The 22,772-nt window shown below is 32.8% G+C and overlaps 1 protein-coding gene across 1 annotated transcript in view; it reads left to right on the top strand.

Moving 5' to 3' along the window:
• Positions 1-22,772, top strand: part of ATRNL1 (attractin like 1) — a 691,263-nt gene that overhangs the window by 223,045 nt on the left and 445,446 nt on the right. Inside the window, exons 22-24 of the mRNA XM_065893763.1 lie at positions 13,773-13,867; positions 17,524-17,602; positions 19,588-19,745. Coding sequence (XP_065749835.1) covers positions 13,773-13,867; positions 17,524-17,602; positions 19,588-19,745 — 332 coding nt within the window. The remainder of the gene's footprint in view (positions 1-13,772; positions 13,868-17,523; positions 17,603-19,587; positions 19,746-22,772) is intronic.

The following is a 22,772-nucleotide window of genomic DNA, read 5'->3' as shown; positions in this document are numbered from 1 at the left end:
TTTTTTTAGGAATAATAAATATACTAATATTTAAGCCTTTTATATTTGAGACTAAGCTGATTTTTCTTTAGATCAGTGCTATCCAAAATAAATATAATGTAAGCCACATGTGGAATTAAAATTTTTCTACTAGCTACATCACAAAAATTAAACAGGTGAAATCATTTTGAATAATATATTCTATTTAATTCAGCATACCTAAAATGTTATTTTAATATGTCACAGTATAAAAAATCATCAATGACCTATCTTTTTTTTTTTAGTTTTTCTTCTAGGTGTTTGAAATACAGTTTGTATGCTATACTAATGGCAGTCCCAATTCAAATCAGTCACATTTAAGTTACTCAGTAGGCACATGTGAATAGTGGCTACCATATTGGACAGCTCATCTATTATATAGGACTCTCACCCTCTTTTAAAAATGTTAAAAGGATAGTCATGAAGCACTAGATGGCAGTCTTGTCATTTGTTATGAGACCTTTAAAGTTTAATAACATTTAAAAGAAATGGTGTTAAAAAAAAAAAAGAAAAGGTCAATAGTTCTTGTAATAGTGTTAATGGAAACGATTCTGATTTTAAAGATTGGAGTGAAATTTAAAATGCAGGTCCACACTGTAACTTGAAGCAATTGAGTGCAATGTGGTGTTAATTTAATTGAATGTAATACTTCAGCAGTTATATCCTATAGACAGTCATAGTAGTTTTTTAAACTTCAATTTAAAACCCCAAACCAAATGTATTAGATAGTTATCATGCATCACATGGAATAAAAAGAGTTTCTAGCAATGATATCAAATTTGATTGACCCTTGTAAACATTGAAGTACTCCTCTTGGCAAATATGAAAAGTAGTAACCACAAAGTAGTATAGTTTCTTTTTTTCTTAAATGCTTTTTAAAAATTATAACAACAATTATAATGAAGAAAACCTTAAACACAAGATGAAAGACTCGACTATGAAAATGTTATATAGAGGGTATATTTCAATGAGTAGAATCAGAGTACGGAAAGTCACTTACTGAAATCATCTACTTTTTGCTCCTACTATGTGTAATGTCCACACTGTCAATTGTATTTCAGTATATTTCCAAGTAATCTAACATATTTGGGTTTTTTTCTCCTTTTACTCTGAACAATTACTATTTTACTTGATTTTCTCCTATTGCTGTGTAGAGTTCAGTGTGCAATTTTGTGATGAAAATAATACACTGCCTCTTTTAAGAGTAAGGAATTTAATTACTTTTATATTCAGTGTTCACCTCTACCACTCATCACATCTTACCTTAGATTATATTACTAAAAATCAAAATACTTATCTATTCATCCCACTGTAAACCCTTTAATTATTATTGATTTATTTAATTAATGTTTGTCTTGGGCTGAAAGACATTATTTATAAGCATATTATTTATTGAATTTGATTTTTTTCTTTTGTTTGATAAAAGAGAGATAATATTTCTAGTAAGTGTTATTATAGCTGTAAATTAAAATAACAAATATCAGTCTCAATTTTATTACTTAAAATGCTATGTCATACAAAACAGTGAAAGCAATTAAAACTTGAATTAACCTTATATATAGTTTATTCTAAAAGGTTCTCCCCTTTTAAATGAAATATACTGTACTTCAATGGTTTATGTGACTTTTTAACTAATAAATAGCAATTTAAATAGGGTCTGGCTAGTCCATCTGCAAATAGAGCAGAAGTGACCTTGATCAACACAGAAAATCTAAATTCTTACATTTCACAAATTGAAGATGTGATGGATTGAAGATTATCTGACAAAACATAAATGAATCACATGGTTGACATTTTAATCTTATTCTTTGATTCATGTGTTCTTATTACATTTTATGAAGCTTATATTCTAGTGTTTTAAAATGTTTATTTCAGAATTATTTAATATTTTAGCATATTACAAAATGAAAGACAATACAGCACAATTATGAAAAAGTTAAAAATAACTGAGAGAGGGACTTCCCTGGTGGTCCAGTGGTTAAGACTCTGCACTTCCACTTCAGGGAGCACAGGTTCAATCCCTGGTCTGGGAACTAAGCCAAAAAAAAAAAAAAATAGCTGAGAGAAAAAAAATTGCTACTGAATTAACCTAGAAGGGAGATGAAAATTTATTTGACTGTATACTTATAATAAAAGTGTTATATTATTCTGGTTATGTAAATAACATAACACACTGTAAAAATAATTAAATAAAACAAAAAAAGTTTAATGAGGAAAACAAAAATGTCTGAAAACCTCCCACCAGGGCTCCCAAGTGGAGCTGTGCTGTCTGTGCCCTCTGCAAAGGTGCCCAGCTGCGAGGCAGAGTGGTAGCTCATCTCCTGAACTTACTTTTCTCGCTTTATCTGTCTTGAGCAAGGGTTGATAGCTCCTTATTTGTATGAAGATGTTGAATGTGCTTTTCTTTTCTTTTTTTTACTTGTGAATTTGTTTTTATTTTTATTGTGCTATAGGGGATGGGTTGGGAAATATCTCTGCAAGTTATGCCATACTAGGGAAATGTCCATTCTCATTTCCCTGGGGTAGCTTTCCGAGCTTTTTCTTTTTCTTGGAGCTGCTGCTCTTGCTGGCAGCAGCCTCTTCAGGTCCACTGCTGAGTGGCTCCTCCTTGGAAGAGAATTGCCTCTTTTTCTTGGGAAATGCTGAATGCATGTCTTTCTAAATAACTTATGTCCTGAGAACGATTTTACATAAAAGGAGTAATAGCATATATAATATTCCTATTGTGAACAACTTTTTTCCACAGATATATAGCTCATTATTTAGGATCATTTATTAAATAAAACTGGAAAACCACCTGATTTTAAAATAGTGGTAATACTAGTTAAACTTTATTGAGCACTTGTGCCAGGCTATTTTAAGCTTTTTACATTTATTAGCTTGTTTAATCCTCAAATGAGAAGGGTATGGTTATTTTTTTTTCATCTTTATTGGAGTATAATTGCTTTACAATGTTGTGTTAGTTTCTGCTGTACAACAAAGTGAATCGGCTATATGTATACATATATTCCCGTATACCCTCCCTCGTGAGCCTCCCTCCCACCCTCCCTATCCCACCCCTCTAAGTCATCACAAAGCATCGAGTTGATCATCCCCTGCTATGCAGCAGCTTCCCACTAGCCATCCATTTTACATTTGGAAGCGTATATATGTCAGTGCTACTCTCTCACTTCGTCCCAGCTTCCCTTCCCCACACTCTGCATCCTCAAGTCCATTCTCTATGTCTGCGTCTTTATTCCTGCCTTGCCACTAGGTTCATCAGTACCATTTTTTAGATTCCATATATATGCGTTAGCATACAGTATTTGTTTTTCTCTTTCTGACTTACTTCACTCTATGACAGGCTCCAGGTCCATCCATCTCATTTCAGATAACTCAATTTCATTCCTTTTTATGGCTGAGTAATATTCCATTGTATATGTGTGCCACATCTTTATCCATTCATCTGTCAATGGACATTTAGGTTGTTTCCATGTTCTGGCTATTGTAAATAGTGCTGCAGTGAACATTGTGGTACATGACTCTTTTTGAATTATGGTTTTTTTCAGGGTACTTGCCCAGTAGTGGGCTTGCTGGGTCATATGGTAGTTCTATGTTTAGTTTTTTAAGGTATGCTTATTATTGCCATTGTTTAATTTGAGGGAAAAGAGGCAGAGAAAGTTTAATTCATTTGTGTAAGATCACACGGCTAGGAAATGTCAAAGCCAGTTTCAATCCAGGCAGCCTGGGTCTATACCCACCTCTGGATCTATACCACTAACTCTCAACCACAGGTAATAAAACTAGAGCAACAAAAATTCGCAGTATATTTAACCTAAGAGTTGTTTTTATATGAATAAGGTAAAAACATCATGTTAAAGGAAATGAAAACAGGGACTAAATAATTAAAAATTTAAACTATTTTCTCAAATGAAGTCTTTATATGAAAATATGCTTACAAAAATTGATATATAAATTTAATGCAGTTCTAATTAGAATTCATTCAGTTCAGTTTTTTCTTTTTTTTTTTTTTTTTTTGCGGTACGCGGGCCTCTCACTGCTGTGGCCCCTCCCGCTGCGGAGCACAGGCTCCGGACGCACAGGCTCAGTGGCCCTGGCTCACGGGCCCAGCCGCTCCGCGGCACGCGGGATCCTCCCGGACCAGGGCACGAACCCATGTCTCCTGCATCGGCAGGCAAACTCTCAACCACTGCGCCACCAGGGAAGCCCTCAGTTCAATTTTTTGAAGAGTATGCATAGAATAAATTATCTTAAAGTTTATTTTATATGCTGCACTTTTAGAATATTCAGTAAAATTGTGAAAAGGAAGATTAGTGAGAAACTCCCACCTGATAGATATTCATACATAGGGAAACTCTAACTGTACTGGTTCCTATTCTGGTATAGGAATCCATTAACAAAACGGAGTTCAGGATTAGATTCCTGAACATTTGGGAATTTATATGGTAGTCATTGTATTTTTATAAAAGTTCTTAATGACTTAATCTGCTTGTTCTAAAATATCCCAGACTTTACCTTAGATTGTGGCTTTTGTATTTACTATTTTTCTGCCTCAAATACTCTATCTCTAATAGTCAACTCTTACCTAAAATAGAGTCCCTTAGGTATTACAATAACTTTTTTTTTCCATCCTAATGCACTGAAATGAAATTATCTCACTTGTTTGTTAACTTGAACGTGGGTTTTCTTTACTCATTAGAAAGAAAATCTGTGAACCCAAGACCTCCTGTTGTTGGAACCTATACTTAGAAAAACCTGTGGCTCCTAGGAAGACTTTCAGTAAATGTATACTGGAGTACACATGTAAATTATTAACAAATGAATGAATACACATGTATTGTGGCTGTATGGGCAAGTATTTTTATTGATAGGGTGTTTGACCAAAAATGTTTGGAGATCATGTTATAGGTTATCAAGTAAAAGTTGCTTTACATTATTTTTTAATTTATTTACATAAAGTAGTACAGCTTTAAGCACCAGCCATTGATTTAAATACAAATGAGTTTCAATCTTTGTTTTTCTACTTAGCCTGTGGAACATTTGCTACAAATAAAATTTAAGCAGTTTTCCATATATCACTGCAGAATAATGGAAAGTTTAGCTACTTGGAGATACTATGAAGCAAAGGAAGGTGGCTTCTGAAGAGATCATGGTATATTATGTGAAAACCCGTAAATTAGAATCATTGACATAGAGGCATTGGTGATCATGGTCCATCCTCTTTTATTCATTGATGAAAAAAGTAAGACTCCATGGGTTGAAGTGTATATCCTAGGCCACACAATGAGTCATTCAGAGTGTGGTTAATCACAAAGGTTCTGTGCTTTTTCTGTGATATTGTATCTAGCAAGTGTTCCACTTGCAAAATTCCTGCAACAGATTTCGCCTTTGCAATTATTCTAAATGTTTCAAGTTCAATAGAAATTCTTAATTAATAATTGTAAGCATGGATAGTACTGTTCAGCAAGCAAGGAAATACTGTATTTATTGAGTATTTATTATGTGAAAAACAATATTATCATTTAAAATGCACAAGGATGACATATTCTTTTCTCCTTAATTTTTACTTACTTAAGAATTATAAATGTCATGAAGAACCTAGGGGTAAGACAGGAATAAAGACACAGACCTACTAGAGAACGGACTTGAGGATATGGGGAGGGGGAAGGATGAGCTGTGACGAAGCGAGAGAGCGGCATGGACATATATACACTACCAAACGTAAAATAGATAGCTAGTGGGAAGCAGCCACATAGCACAGGGAGATCAGCTCAGGGCTTTGTGACCACCTGGAGGGGTGGGATGGGGGGGGTGGGAGGGAGGGAGACGCAAGAGGGAAGAGATATGCGAACATATGTATATGTATAACTGATTCACTTTGTTATAAAGCAGAAACTAACACACCATTGTAAAGCAATTATACGCCAATAAAGATGTTAAAAAGATAAATAAAGTTCTTGATCATGGAAAAAGAAAAGAATTATACTGTTAGTGCTTGGAGAGACTGTCAGTTATTGGAATTGACTCACTTTTGTTTATTCATTCAACATATGTTTATTGACTGACTACTTTGTTGGACTCTGGGGATATTACAGAGAACAAAACATGTTCTGCTCCATTGAAGCTTATAAAGTTGTAGGGAAGATAGATATTAAACTCGTTATATAGTTACCTAGATATGATTGTCATAAGAACTCTGAATGAGAATTATAGATGCTTTGGGACTATATTACAAGAGATTACAAGAGAGCTTGACCTAATTTGTGGACCCGGGAGTAGAAGTGGGTGAAGCAAGAGAATAATGAAGCTTTGATGTGAAAGATGACTTGGTTAGTGGAGTGGTGATGGTGTGAGTATGGGAAGGAGTAGAATCAGCAGGGGCAGCTTGCACAAAGGTCAATGGCTGGAAGGAACACGGCATATGATATACTAATACTTTAACACACACAACTAGGTGAAGGGGGTTAGGGGATGAGGTGTGTGAGATATGCAGGATCAAATCATGTAGCACTTTATAGGACATGTAAGGACTTAAGAAAAATCTTAAGAAAAAAGAGAAGCCATTGAAGGATGTTAAGAGGAGAGTTAAATGTTAAATTTTAATTTAAAAATAATCAGGCTGCTTGCAGTATGTCAAACAGCTCGGTGAGGGCAATAGAGCATGAAAGGATCATTTTAGTTCATTTTCTGAGGCATTGTTCCTGCAGCTACATTTTATTTTATTTATCATTTATTTATTTATTTTATGAAAGTCTTTTTGATTAACTGTTATTATCCTTTAACCGTGTTCACAAACCTCCAAGTCTACGAAAAAAAATCATGATAACAATTAACTTTTTTTTTTTACATCTTTATTGGAGTATAATTGCTTTACAATGGTGTGTTAGTTCCTGCTTTATAACAAAGTGAGTCAGTTATACATATACATATGTTACCATATCTCTTCCCTCTTGTGTCTCCCTCCCTCCCATCCTCCCTATCCCACCCCTCTAGATGGTCACAAAGCACAGAGCTGATCTCCCTGTGCTATGCGGCTGCTTCCCACTAGCTATCTATTTTACGTTTGGTAGTGTATATATGTCCATGCCACTCTCTTACTTTGTCACAGCTTACCCTCCCCCTCCCCACATCCTCAAGTCCATTCTCTAGTAGGTCTGTGTGTTTATTCCTGCCTTACCCCTAGGTTATTCATGACATTTTTTCCCCTTAAATTCCATATATATGTGTTAATGTACAGTATTTGTCTTTCTCTTTCTTACTTCACTCTGTATGACAGACTCTAGGTCCATCCACCTCATTACAAATAGCTCAATTTTGTTTCTTTTTATGGCTGAGTAATATTCCATTGTATATATGTGCCACATGTTCTTTATCCATTCATCCGATGACGGACACTTAGGTTGTTTCCACCTCCTGGCTATTGTAAATAGAGCCTGCAGCTACATTTTAAATATGACTGTGATACATTTACACTGTGAGTATACTTGAACTTATATTAGCATAAGTTTTATCATTTAATAAACAATTGTCTAAGTTGGCAAATGCATGTACTTATACATATGCCATTGTTTAAAACATATTTGAATTCTTGATATTGTTGTCAAAGTCTGTATGCATCCTTTTCACACCCCTCAGGATGGCTGAATACATGATCATGAACTCATATATTTATGAACAAATATAAAACTATATAAATACACATATGAGAATCTGTTTGACTTTTGAAATCTTTTAGAATTAATTCAGAGCCAATATAGTGAATAATGAAAGTGAAATAATATTTATTGAATGCCTTTATTTTGTGAGACAGTCAAGCCAAATACATACTAACACAATTATGTTTAACCCACAGAGCAATCCTATGAGGTGGGCAATTTTATCCTCCTTGTACCATTGACTCTCACTGAGGTTAATTAACCTACCTGTGATAACCCAGTTGGTAAATGGGAGATTACAGTTGAGTTCTCCTTAAATACTGTGCATAATGCTAAATTAAAAGTAAAATACAATATTCACTGGTAAAAAAGCAAATCATTAGGCCTTAGTTCCTTCCTCAAAATATTCAAATTAAGAATTTCTGAAATTTGTATGAACAGTGCATTGATACAGCATACACAAGTCAAGGTTGATTTCACTCACTTGTGATCCTGGGGTGTTTGCCTTCTTAGACCTCAGATATATCGATAGTTCCAATATGTGTGATGGTTTTTATCACTGGTTACTACTTTCTTAAAAATGCATTATTTTATATAGCTTTCGTTAAAAGAGTAAAACAGATATTCACCATTTGCTCTTCATCACCCCCATATGTAATATACTCAGAAACTTTCTTCATAGTTCAAGTTCTCTTTAAAAATGTCTTTTCTATGTATAAATTTTTAGTCATCACTTTGCAATTAATCATTAGTTTGCTGGAATATCTGACCTTTTAAAACATTTTGTGCGTTTTAAAATCTTTTCTCTTGATGTTTTATTTGCTTAAACTTTTTTTTTTTTGCGGTATGCGGGCCTCTCACTGTTGTGGCCTGTCCCGTTGCGGAGCACAGGCTCTGGACGCTCAGGCTCAGCGGCCATGGCTCACGGGCCTAGCCACTCCGCGGTATGTGGGATCTTCCCGGACTGGGGCACGAACCCGTGTCCCCTGCATCGGCAGGCAGACTCTCAACCACTGCGCCACCAGGGAAGCCCTAAACTCCTTTTAACATGCTGTTTGTGTCTTATTCATGAGCTTGATTTTGTATATAATTTGTTATTAATTCTTTGTGGTGAATAGCAGCCACTTTTTTTTTTTTTGCTCCAGGACTGCTAGTCCAGTATTGACTGAACTACCTAAAAAAGTCTGCTGTTGCATATTGGAACTTCACCCTTGGTTTGCTCTAGCCAGAGAAGACTAGGCAGAGAGACTAATTATTTTACATGTTTTTATTTGTCTATACCTAAGAAATAAGTGAATTAGGAATTAGATATGCCATTTCTGGAAAGATATACAACCATATAAATCTAATTTCTTAACGTGTAAGTGTAAGTCATGTGAAAAGCACATTAAAGATCAAGGATCAAAAGAAAAAAGTTCTCTGAACACTTCTTTTAACAAATTTCCCCCGTTTTGGCTCCAGTTATGGAAGTAAAGTGTGTTTCATTCTAGAAAAGAAATAGACAAAAAGACAAATTAAAAATCACTGAAATTCTTCTATCCAGAGAAGATTATTGGTAACATTGTATCTGATACTTTCCCAGTCTTTTGTCTATGTAATGACACTGTGGTAGGCTGAATAATGGCCTCCCCCTCCAAAGAAGTCCACATCCTAATTCCTGAAACTTGTGAATATATTACCATAAATGGTAAAAGGGGATTTGCAGATATGATTCAATTAAAGATTTTGAGATGAGATTTTCCTGGATTATTCTGGTGGACCCAGTATAATTACATGCGTTCTTCTGAAAGGGTACAGAGGGAGATTTGACTACAGTAGTGGGAACTGTGATGATGGAAGGAAGAGGTTGGAAAGGAGGAAGGAAGGGGTCATGAGCTAAAGAATGAGAGGTCTTCAGAAGCTGGAAGAGGCAGGAAGTGGATTCTTTTTGATTATCCTCCAGAAGGAACCACCCCTAACACTGGTTTTACCCTGTAAGACTCATTTGGACTTCAGACTTACAGAACTGTAAGAGAATAAATTCATGTTGCTTTAAGCCACTAAGTTTCTGGTAATTTGTGACAGCAGCAATAAGAAGCTAATATACACTTTTAATGTATTTATTTCTTTTCCAAACATGGCATGACAAAGGAAATATTTCTCAGAATTATTTTTCTTTAATTTGTCCTTAATATCTTTAGGTATGTCATCTGTTCTCTTGTAACTACCAGCATATCATACCTTTAAATTAATTTTATTCATTGTTTTTTTCCATATTGGCAGTTTTAAAATCAAATAAAAATTATCTTATTTTTGACATGAAATCTATCCTCAACAAATTTTTATTCACCTTGCATAATTGAGACTTTATGTCTGTTGATTATCAACTCCTGTTTTTTCCCCTCCTCTCAGCCCATGGCAACCATCTTGCTACTCTCTAATATTATGGGCTTGACTATTTCAGATACCTCATATAAGTAGAATTATGCAGTATTTGTCCTTCTGTGACTGTGTTATTTCACTGAGCTCCAGCAATATCATTCTGGGTGTTTATCCAAAAGAGTTGAAATCAGGATCTTGAAGAGATAATAGCATTACAGTGTTCATTGCCACACTGTTTAATAGAGTCAAGATGTAGAAATAGCTTAAATGTTCATGATGGTTGAATGGAAATCCTGTAATATATGACATGAATGAAACTTGAGGACATATAGGCAGCTTTTTTAAAAGCTCTTTTAAAATTTTCCATGTGAAATAATTTCAGATTTACAAAAAATGTGCACATTTTTTTTATGACTTTGACCCTTGGAAAGTATTGGACAGTTATTTTATAGAATATCCCTCAATTTGGTTTTGTCTGATGTTTTTTCATGATGAAATTCAGGTTATGCATTTTTAGTAAGGATACCACAGAAGTGATGTGTGTTTTTTCTCAGTGCATCCTGTCGGGAAGCATATGATATGAATTTGTTCCATTATCGGTGGTGTTGTCTTTGGTCGCTTGTTAATGCACAATGTCTACCAGTTTTTCCACTCTAAAGTTACTGTTTTTATTGTATTTAGTGAGTGTATTATGGGGAAATTCTTTGAAATTGTGTAAATGTCCTATTTCTCACCATACTATCAGCCACTATTTTTACCATACATTGATGTTCTTGCCAAATGGTGATTTTCTATTCTGTTATTTCTTCTGTTTCCTCTACATTTATTAACTATAAGGAAGAGCTGTCTCTTCTCCTTCATTTATTTGTTTATTCACTTATTTGTATTTATCGGTACGGATCCATGGAGATACACACACACACATATTGTGGCTTATGATAAATTGCTATTGTTATTTATTTTACAGCTGAAATTGCTCTAGATTTGGCCATCGGGAACTCCCTCAAATTGTCTCCTCTGTTGTTTTGGCAAGACTCTATCATTCTCTGAGTACTTCCTTATTTTCTGACACTATAAGAAATTTCAGACTCATATTGTACTTTCCAGCCCTAGCCCTATAATCAACCATTTTTCCAAGAAGCCATGGTTCCTTATATTGGAGAATGGTGTTTAGAAAGAAGAACCTGGGAGCTAAGTATGCTCATTGGTTCTGGGGCATTAATCTTTCTTTCCTTTAAAAAATGTTATTATTTTTTAAATTAAACCACCAAGTATATTATTACTCTCTTTTTGAAACTCTACTATCTTGCTTTAACAGAAACTTGTATCCTGAAACGTGACTCTTCTCTAGGGAAGTGTTGACTGTTTTTTCTTTCCCAGTGTCGACCCCTTAGAATCTAGACATAGAAATAGTATCAACCTTTCTTCCTTTGAGTTTGACAAATAACTGCTTTTCTTTACTCACTGCAAAATTTCATCTCCTTTGAAGCAATATTTTACTTCCCCTTGTTGCTGCGTTGCACTGAAATCCTGTGCGGCCCATTTAATCTTCTATCCGTTTAATACTTTTTCACCTGCCTGTTATCTCTCTTGACATCATTCTTGATTTCAATTTCTGCGTGTACTTTAATTACGCATTAATTACGTTGTGTTCAAGTTCCGAGAAGGCTTATAGGACTCGAATACTCTGTACTCTCAGGATAGCTTTATTATAAGCAGAGGATATACATTGAAAGTGGTCTGGAGATCTTAGATGTTAGGGCTGACTATATAGTTATAGCAATTAAGGTGGTGTAGGTTTTTTGTGTTAAAATAGCCCCCAAATAAGAACTGTAGGTATTTATATTTTTATATTATATCTGGCCACATACTGAAATTTTTTATTATTTTAGTAGCTTTTTAGTTATGTTATATTTCTTCGTCAACAATCTGATTTTAGACATAAGAAAGTTAACTTTGTTTTCTTCTTTTATTCTAACTTGAAATCTGTCATCTGTTCACTGACAGACCTTTTTGCTATGCTATTTCCATATCTGTATTTGTCTCTTAGTTGTAGTATTTGTATAAATAATTTTTTTTCAGGATGAGTATGTAGATCTTATATTTTAGGGCATTTGCTTATGTGGAGTTATCATTATGTTGTTTTTCTATGTAGACAGGATGGTTGAGTATATATATTTCATAAAATATTGCTTCAGTTTCTTGTCTTTTGACATGTTGTTACTCAAGATCACCTAGCATCTTGCCTAATCTTGCTTTCTAAATAACTAATTTGTTTGTATGCATATATGTGTGTGTGTGTGTGTGCGTGCGCGTGCGCGTGCATGTGTGCACATGCCCATATGGATATGCCTGGATGTCTATTTTTTTAATAACAACTTTATTGAGATATAATTCATATACCTAAAGTCTCACTCTTTTAAAGTGTACATTCAGTGATTTTTTTAGTATATTCACAAGGTTGTGCAGACATCACCACTATCTAATTTATAGCATTTTCCTCACTCCTAAGAGAAACCCAGTACATATTATCAGTCACTCCTCATTCTCCTTTCCCCTAGCCTTGGGCAACCTTTTTTCTCTCTTTAAAGATTTGTCTACTCTGAAATATCGTATAAATGATATTATGGAATATGTAGATTTTGTGATGGCTTCTTTTATTTATCATAATGTTTTCAAGGTTCATCCATGTTATAGCAGGTATCAGTACTTCATTCTTCTTTATGGCCAAATAATATCTTTTTATCTTTTATGCAGGGCATTTCCTTTTAACATTTAGGTTTGAATCTTCAACATATTTTTTGTTATATATTTAACATATATGTGCTCCTTTCAATTTGTTATGATTGTCTGCTTTTAACAACACTTTCCCTGCATATGTTGAAAATTTGTATGTCTAATATTCCTCTTCAGTGATTTTCATCTCTGTTCTACTCTGGGAGGCTTTTTCAGATTTGACCTACATGAACTGGTTCAGAATTATGTTTTAATTCCTTTATTTTCTGATCCTTTATTTTCTGATCCATAAAAGGTGGTAGTTTAACATTATGAGTGATACTTCACTCATAACACGTGAAGCTATTCATGACCTATAACATTTAAATGTTTCACCTTGGTTTCAGTATTATTATACATGGACAAAATTTAAAAATGTTTACCACTGAATTCTTTTTACCAATTGTTAATAAGAGTCACTTTTGTAGAATGATGCTTACCACAGAGTCATTTAAAAACTGCTGAAAGTAAAAATTACTCCAATAATAGGTCCAAGTAAATGCATTATGGCATGTGATGAAATATTATTTAGCTATTAAAAGTCATGTTTTCAAAGAATTTTGATTTTATGAAACTAGGATACCAAAATGTCTCCCCGTCTTTCTATCTACAGAATTATAACTGGAATAAAATGCACCAAAGTGTTACCTGTATTTTTCTCTGATTGTAAGATTGTGGATGATTTTATTTTATTCTCTTGTGTAGTTTCCAGAATGGCTACAGTGTTTGTAGAACCTTTATAATAGCAAGAGAAGTAATAACTAGAATTTTGAAGAGTTAGGACTACTTTCATATCTATATTTTGCTTTTTGTTGCTTGATAACAAAGATTTATAGTTTGCCAGTCTTGAATAGGCCACTAAGAATTAATGATAATTTTCACATCTGATATGCAATATATTTTCACCTAACTTTTGTCAATTTTTAAAAGTACATATCAGGATTGTTTTTTTTTTCCCTACAGACAGCCTTTTGATTGATTATCAGTTTACATTCAGCTTATTACAGGAAGATGATCGCCATCATACTGCCATAAACTTCATAGCAAACCCAGAACAGGTGAGAAGATAATTTAACTTTTAAAATATCAACGGATACAGCTTTTCATCATCTTTCATTGTAATTGTACCTCTTCTCAGAATTATCACACTGTAGGGCTTTTGTAGAAAGACTAATCCTGTTAATTTTTTCTTTTCGTAAGACCTAGTTATCTTTGTGATTCACAGAATTTGTGAGCTTGATATTTCAGATTTTATAAATAGTCCTACAATTTATGCATTATTTCTATTATTTTTCAGGCTTACAACAGTGTTTATGCTTTTAATTACGTTCTGAAACTGGGAGTAGTCTTTTTGAAAATATAACCCAAAGCTTCAAAACACAGGCTATCTTATATATTTTTTCTTTTTTAAAAAATATACTGTTACATAGTAGTAAGTTTTCATTATATTTTTTCTAAATCAACTGTTTTATCTGACTTATATGAATGCTAGGTTTTAAAAAAAATATTTTTATTGAGATGTAATCGACATATTGCATTGTGTAAGTTTAAACTGTATAATATGCTGATTTAATATGTGCATATATTACAATATGATTACAAACATAGCATGAGCTAACACCTCTGTCATGTCACATAATTGTAATTTTGGGGGGGCAATAATTAAAATCTAGTCTCTTAGCAACTTTGAAGTTTATGATACAGTATTTGTTGTCTATAATCACTATACTGTGCCTTAGATCTCTAGGATTTACCTACTCTTTGCAAGTTTGTACCCTTTAACAACTTCTTCTGGGGGAGGAGTTATCAGGGTTGTGCACCTTCTCCCAATCTCTCGGAGTCATGTTGGCTCTAGTGAGCCACCCACATTTTGTTTGTTTTCTCTTAGCTGATGTCAGATGTCCACACATGCTTGTTCTCTCAGTGCTCTCTGTCATAGTGGAGACAGAAATAGGCCCTTTGGGCAGTACAATTAAAGGACAATCATGTTGGATATATCCTACACTTTCTCTTTCCCCTGAGGGAGCAGTCATTGGCCAAGGTGATCTTTCTGATGTTGAGCTGCGCTGGCTTGGGGGAGGTGCTGACCTTGGTAAAGTGAAATTGTTCTTTTTACCCATTATAATGTGGCTATTCTCAGTTTTGTATTCATTTTTTTGTCCTGCAACTTCTTAACTGGATTTTGGTCCTGTCATAAAGGTGTTTTGGTCCATCTGTCATTGTTAAATTGTTTTCTTTTTGTCAGGGATGAGCGCTGGGACTTCCTATTCCACCATCTTGCTGATGTCACTCTTTCTCAAATGCTGTATTCTTAGTATACATTAATCCAGCTTACTAAATCTATATCATATATTTTAATAGTTTTTCAAATAGGTGAAACCTCAGAATGTATCCTGGCATTCGCTAGCTTCTTTCTTCTAAAATATTTTACTGGATTTGCCAAAAGATAGTATAATTTAAATTTTCATTTTCTAGTAAAGTAAGAGCCCTCTTTCCCCAAAATAGGGAAATACTCCTTATTCCTTAGATTTTAAGGGATGCCTACATTCTTGGGACTACACTTAAAGTTTTGACTTTTAAATAAGGCTTTTTGAGGATGTCTTCTTACGAGTAAAATACTCTCTTCACTGATGGTGTGTATTTTTATAAAGACATATTAATGTCAGAAACTACATTTTCTGTATAATAAGAATGTTTTAATAAGTGCATTGTAAACACTGTAGACTTCTTTTTTATTGTGGTAAAACATACATAAAGTAAAATTTATAATTTTAACTATTTTTAGGTATACAATTTGGTGGCATTTAAGTACATTTGCAGTGTTATGCAACCATTACCACAATCCATCATCAAAATTTTTCATCAGTCCAAATAGAATTTCTGTATCCATTAAGCAATAACTCCCTATTCCTCCCCTACCCCCAGCCTCTGGTAGCCTTTATTCTACTTTCTCTATCATTCTCTATCAGTTTCTGTGTTCCAGGTACCTCATATGTGTAATCATACAACATTTGTACTTCCGTGTTCGGCTTATTTCACTTAGCCTAATGTTTCAGTGTTTCCAGTGTTCATCCATGTTGCAGCATGAATCAGAATTTAGTCTTTACCTTTGGCTTCTTGAATGTTTAATGGTACTTGTAGAGTTCATTGAGGATATAAGACATTTAATATAAGTGGGATATCTGACTCACAATGTGGGTGTGAGTAATACTTCTCTCCAATATGATCCATAGTGTCATACACATAGGCTCAAATTAGCCATAATTCTAGTTTGCTTCTCTCTTGGCTATCCTCTCCTCCTTCAATTTCCAGAAAAACTTGAATTCTTACAAATGTCACAGCTTTCAGTTTTACTTTCTGCTGTGTTGTTCAGTTGAAGCCAAGAGCCCAGACACATGTTTTTGGAAACTGAAGGACACTAAACTATCATGAGAAGTGCCACCAAGGATGCTTGTAACATCATTATAACTAATTTATAATTATATTTATACAATTTATAATTAAAGAGGAATTCAACTTGGAACAATTTCTGAAATTAAAATGGATTATTGGTCTGGGTTTCCTACTTATCCTACAAAAAAATAAAAAAATAGGTACCTACATTATTTATGCATTTATTATATTTTGAAAACAGATATAATTCTAACCCACTGTACATCATCTCCAGCCAATGCTTTCATGTGAACAATTTCTGGAGTAGTTTCTTGTGTAATATCTTTCTGAATTTATCCACATCTAACAATAATGTTCTAAATGAATAATTTTTCATTTACTGTGGTAGTCACAGTATTACCTCTTCCAGTCCAGTATATTTCCTTGACCTTAAGTGTATTTTATAGGGCTTTAGTTATGGTACCACATATTTCAGTAATGCCTGAACTTGAGAGGATGAACTAAAAATTCAAGAAGAGTTCTATAGTTTCCTATATCAGTTGCAAATTTTGTGTGACCTTTCTAGCAATAATACCAGTTATTCTCACATTTCCCCAACCCAAAATAAGGCACACACAATCATGAAGATGTGACTTCAAGATAAAAATAATGATTTAAGTTTTCTTAGGGGTACATTGTTTCTACCATGTTTTGTTTTTGTAGAAAAGCAACTATTTTTGAACCACTCCATTAATAATAAAAAAATCAACCCCTTTTCAGAGGTCAGCAATCATGCCTTCTTGATTCTGGTAAGGAAGTCCCCTGGTAAGGAAGAAGATGAAGAATCTTATTTAATGTTCACAAGAAAGTCTTTAGGAAAGTCATGAAATCCCCATTTCAGAGATAAGGAAACTGATTTTTGGGAAGGAGCGGTAACCTTCCCTGTATCAATCAGCATGAACATTAAAGAGCTAAGATTTGAACCCAAGGTCGCTTGACTCAATGATGCACAGTCTTTATAAACTCATTTTGTTGCGTCATGAACCTGACTTAATTAATACGAAGCCACAATTGCTAAAATATTGAATTATAGCAGCCTCTGGCTTACATAGAGATGGCCAGATCATAGTAGGGAAGATAAATGAGAACTTTAAATATACCTTTGAATTTATCACCTATATTTTTTCATTAAAAAAGTGTAATTGGCGTCGACACTTTCTCACTTGAGTATTGACATGATGTTTACAGTTTGAGAAATATAACATGGACATAATTAAAACAGTAAACATATCTATCTAGTATAATTTGATTTTTTTAACCACAATATTTTCTTTCTTGGTAGTCAAACAAAAATTTGGATATTTCAATTAATGCATCAAACAACTTTAATCTCAACATTACATGGTCAGTTGGTTCAACAGGTAAGAGAATTTTGTTGTCATGTGTCTTTCACTTCTGTTCCTATACGTAGGGTGTTCTATGACCTTTTATGTTAATTTAAATAATTGAAATTAAAAATATTATATGGCATATATATACTATATGCCATAATTATGCATATAATAATACCTGCTGTTTCAGGTAAAAATAATAAGTAGCATTATTAATAAACCTTCATTACAGTGTTAACTTTCTCCCTAATTCAATTAAAATTAGGTAGATAACAACATTTTACACTACTTAATTTTTTTATGACAGTGTTATGAATTCCTGTGATTTTAATTAAGATAGATTACTTCTTTAATGACTAAAGAGGCTGAAGTTTCAATTACTTGATTCACCATTGAAGCTATAAATTTAATTATTGACCTTACTATTGATATAAGACAGTGAATTTTTTCTGTATATGCTGATAAATTACCAAATTATCTATTACTTTTAAGCTTACCCTCTACCTTTGTCAGCTTTGGTGCTGAGAGAGGGTAAAAAACCCCTGCACTTAATAGTTCTTCCATAATAAGGTTTATAAGTTGAAATTGTTAACTTTTAAGAAACATAACTAAGAAGAAGTACAAATCTGTATGCTGTATTATGAAAAAGTATTCTCACCGTTTTATATTTACATTTTAGGAAATTCTATTGCTTTCTACTTTCTATGTAAAAGATACACTGTTGCATAAAAGTGCTGGAAGCTTTTTAAAGAAAATATGTGGATCCTTAGAAATCCATATTTGATTTCTTAAAATTAAGTTATTATGCTATTTTAATATGTAGAATAATGGAAACAGAAGTCAAGAGTGAAGAGGTCTTTGCAATTCCAGATTTTATATTACATGTGTAAAAATGGAAAAGATTAGACAATTATGTAGATATTTTGTTCCAATAGTGCAAACATATAGTGAAATCTTGGCTCTGTGAGTTTCATTAATAAGAATTCATGATAACTTGTACTGTAAATTTGAAATTCTGCATAATAAACTGACTCTACAAGAGTTTTAAAATTTGTCAACATAAATACATAAAACCTGTGTAATCACTTTAGAACAGTGGTTTTAATATGCAAGAGATCACTTGTAACCTTCAGATTCCCAGAACCAAATCTCAGAAATTTTGATTTATCAGTTTGGAAGATGTCATCAGGAAATCTGCATTTTAAAAAAGCATCCAAGGTTATTTTGGAAGAGGTCATCAGTTAGAAATTAATTCAGTTGCTCAGTATCCTAATTATTTTTACTGTTAAGGTGGAGGTCTTGGTAAGATTGTTGGAAATTCTTTCTTCCATTTGGTTAATTTCAGTAAATATTTATTGAGTACCCAATATGTGTTTAACTAATTGAACGTTTAACTCATATTTTAAATTATATCCTCCCAATTTATTCAAAGTAGTGGTGGTTCAATTTGTGGTAAACAAAAAAATTTGATTTCTTTTCTGTTTTTAAATTGGATTGAGACATGTGAAATATGTCCTGATTTGTTTTGAAAGGCTCTGTGGAGAAGTAGAAAAAACTCAGTTTCTGAAGCCTTATATACCTGAGTTCCAAAAAGGACTTTACTGTTCAGTAGCTATAAACTTAAGGCAAGTGTCTTAATCTTTCTGAGGCTCAGTTTTCAGTTTGAAAAACAGAGCTGGAATATCTCTGGGATAAATTTTTTTTTAGAATAGAATATAAAGTCTCTAAGCCAGTGCCTAGTACGTAGCACTTAATCAGTGTATCACTTAATCATTGTAAAAAATAATTTTTATACTAAATCTGTTTCCATTATATCAATACGTATGACAAATCTCATTTTCTTTTTTCTTCGTCATTCTAAGTTGTAAAACATGACTTTATTTGGATAGTTATGTTCTTATAAGTATAGTTACAAAAATTAAGTAAATATCATATATATGTATATATTATGTTAATAAAGATACCTGTTTCCTAATATGAATTATTTAAATTTGTTATTATTATTTACATTTTAGCTGGAACAATATCTGGGGAGGAGACTCCTATAGTTTCCAAGACTAATATAAAAGAATACAGAGATAGTTTTTCCTATGAAAAATTTAACTTTAGAAGCAATCCAAACATTACGTTCTATGTGTACGTCAGCAACTTTTCATGGCCCATTAAAATACAGGTAAGTGTTAATAGTATTTAATCTAATGACCACTGAGTATTTTCATTACAAAAAGAATGCTGTTTTTGTTCAAAGAGGTGATAAAGATTTGTATATTTTGAGCAATATGAAAACAAGTATTGACCCTCCGTACAAAGGATACAGTGAATATCTGCGATGATGAATGTCTTCGTAAAAAATGTTTACACAAATAATATTGAATTAACCAAAGAATGTACAAATTTTTCATTGAGATTATATTCTTTAAAAATGCATCAAATCTTGAAATAACTACATTGTTTGTATTTTCTGATTAATTTTATTCTTTGAGGGTCAAATAGATACTCTTTTCTTACAGTCCAACTTGAAATCATTTGCAGTGTTTAGTAATCTTTATTATATACTGAACATAATTAAGACCTTCATTAAAAATTTAGGATTAGCAGTACCTAATAGTTAATTCTTTAAGGCTCACTACCTTTCACTATTGATTTATCTACTCTATATATGTTGTATATTTCATTTTTATTGTGTTTAGTGATAGGCTGCTAAAGGCTCTTGATTTATTGCTAGGAACATTTAGGATGTTCTTTCTATGTTGAAATAGTCAAGGTTTGTATACTTAATTTACGCTTTTATAAAAGAAAAAGTCTATATGTTTTAATGTTGGGATTTATTTATTCATCCTTTTATGACTGTTTGATTAGAATGAATTCAAATTAGTTTACTAAATAGCTCACATGTGCCAAGCTCTGTGCTGAGCCATTATGTTTTATAATCTTTAAAAACTTAAACATCATTTACTCTTCTTTTATATAGAAAATTTTGCATGTTTTATTTATATTAATTTCTATGTGATTTGTGAGAGGACTGAGTGATTTGTAGAAATCACTTATTTGCTGGAAAAATTCTTATTTTAAGGTTGATTCCATGTCTAAGTTAAGGAAATTACTTACCTGTTCAAGAAATATTAGTACAAATTACTACTCAGTAAATAGTAATAGAAATTAATTTGATAAAGTTACTTCTTCATTGTGATTGAATTAGATGCTAATATAGTAAAAAAAGAATGCCAGAAATATTTCCTTGTAGGGTTTTAGAATTTTGACTTTGAGGATGCTGGATATATCATTTCATTTTCTAAGATTTATATAGAAATGTTAATCGGATTTCACTTGTTTTATTCAGATTATGATTGAAGGTGACAAAAGGGCTCATCCTTGAGCTTATTAAATAGTAATTAAAATTGAAAGAATTGTTACTTTTTTTATTGTTTCCTGCCCTTTATTTCATGGCTAATTTTATTTTTAAGCAAATTACACAGTTACTTTAGAATGTTCATGAATATTTAATGGTTAGAAATTAACTTTCTAAATTGGATTTTCTTTTGAGATCATACTAGTAATATATTCTGGAAGCCAAACCAGAATTTGAATAATGAAGTTAAAATATCCCACTCTCCCAAAATAATAAAATGTGGAAAATAACCGTGATGGTCAAGATAGGTAGAGCCCAGTTCTTAGTCTTTGAGTAAAATCATCACATTAGTCCTATGGGATATGTTATATTAAGGCAGATGAGTATGTGTGTTTGTTTACAGAACTGTAATAAACTTTCCATTTTTAAACGTAAAATAGTAAAATTATTTGACTTGAGATCTATTTGCTAATAGAATTGAATTACATTGATTTTTGAATGTTTAACCATCCTTACTAATCAGGGGTAAGCTCCACTTAGTCATTTTGTATTATACCTTTAATATATTGTTGCATTTGATTTGTTAAAATTTTAAGAATTTCTGTACCTATGTTTATGAGGCATGTTAGTTTGTAGTTTTCTATTATTATAATCTTGTTGACTTTGTAGCATGGTACTGCTGGCCTTATAAAATAAATTGGGAAATATTCCTTCCTGTGTAATTTTCTGAAAGAATTGATATAGAATCCATATTATTTCCTTCTTAAATTTGTGGTAGAATTCAACATTGAATGAATTTGAACTTGTGATTTTCTTTATGGGAATGTTTTAACTACAACTTTAATTTCCTTAATAGATTGAGAGCTTTTCTGGTTATCTATTTTTTCTTGAGCGAGCTCTGTCCGTTTGTGTCTCTCAGTTGTGTCTTTCCCATTTTATCTAATTTGTAGAATTTATTGGCAAAAGATTTTTAACAATATTCACATATCATCCACTGATGTCATCTAATTCCTGGTATTGGTAATTAGTTTCCCCTCTCCTTTTTTCTTTTCTTGGTCAGTCTGCTTAGAGAGTTATCAGTTTCATTTATTTTTCTATTTTTTATTTCATTAATTTCTTCTCTCTAATTACTCCCTTTATTTTGCTTCCTTGACATTAATTTGCTCTTCTTTTTCTGATGTCTTAAGGTGAATACTTTCTAATTTCCTTTTTGATTTCCTCCTTGATCAGTGGGGTATTTAAAAGTGGGATATTTTATTTCCAACTGTTTAGAGAATTTCTAGAAATGCTTCTGTCACTTATCTCTAATTTAATTCCAGTGTAGTCGCAGAATATATTTTGAATGATTTGAATTTTTTTTTGATTTGAATTTTAAAAATGTATTGAGACTTATGGTCCAGTGTTTTTGGCAGAATAATGGCTCCACAAAGGTTACCACGTCCTAATCTCTGGTACCTGTGGATATATTATCTTACATGGACGAAGAGGACTTTGAAGATGTGATTAAGTTTAGGACATTAAGATGATTACTCTGAGTTACTGGGGTGGACCAACCTAGCTACATGAATCTTAATGTAACCATTTTTGGCTGAGGTCAGGGTCAAAGGGTGATGTGCCTACAGAAGAACGGTTAGAGGGAAGCAACATTACTGGTTTTGAATATGGAGGAAGGGGGCTCAAGCCAAGGAATATAGACTCTAGAAGCTGCGAAAGTTGAGGAAACAGATTCTTCACTAGAACCTCTAAAAAGAAATGCAGCCTTGCTGACACCTTGATTTTAGTCCACTGAAACCTCTATCAGATTTCTAACATACAGAACTATAAGACAGTAAATATGAATTGTCTTAAGCC

This window comes from Phocoena phocoena, chromosome 16 (genome assembly GCF_963924675.1).
Source record: "Phocoena phocoena chromosome 16, mPhoPho1.1, whole genome shotgun sequence".
NCBI lineage: Eukaryota > Metazoa > Chordata > Mammalia > Artiodactyla > Phocoenidae > Phocoena > Phocoena phocoena.
The sequence above is the reverse complement of the archived record's forward strand: the minus strand, read 5'-3'. Positions and strand labels throughout refer to the sequence as shown.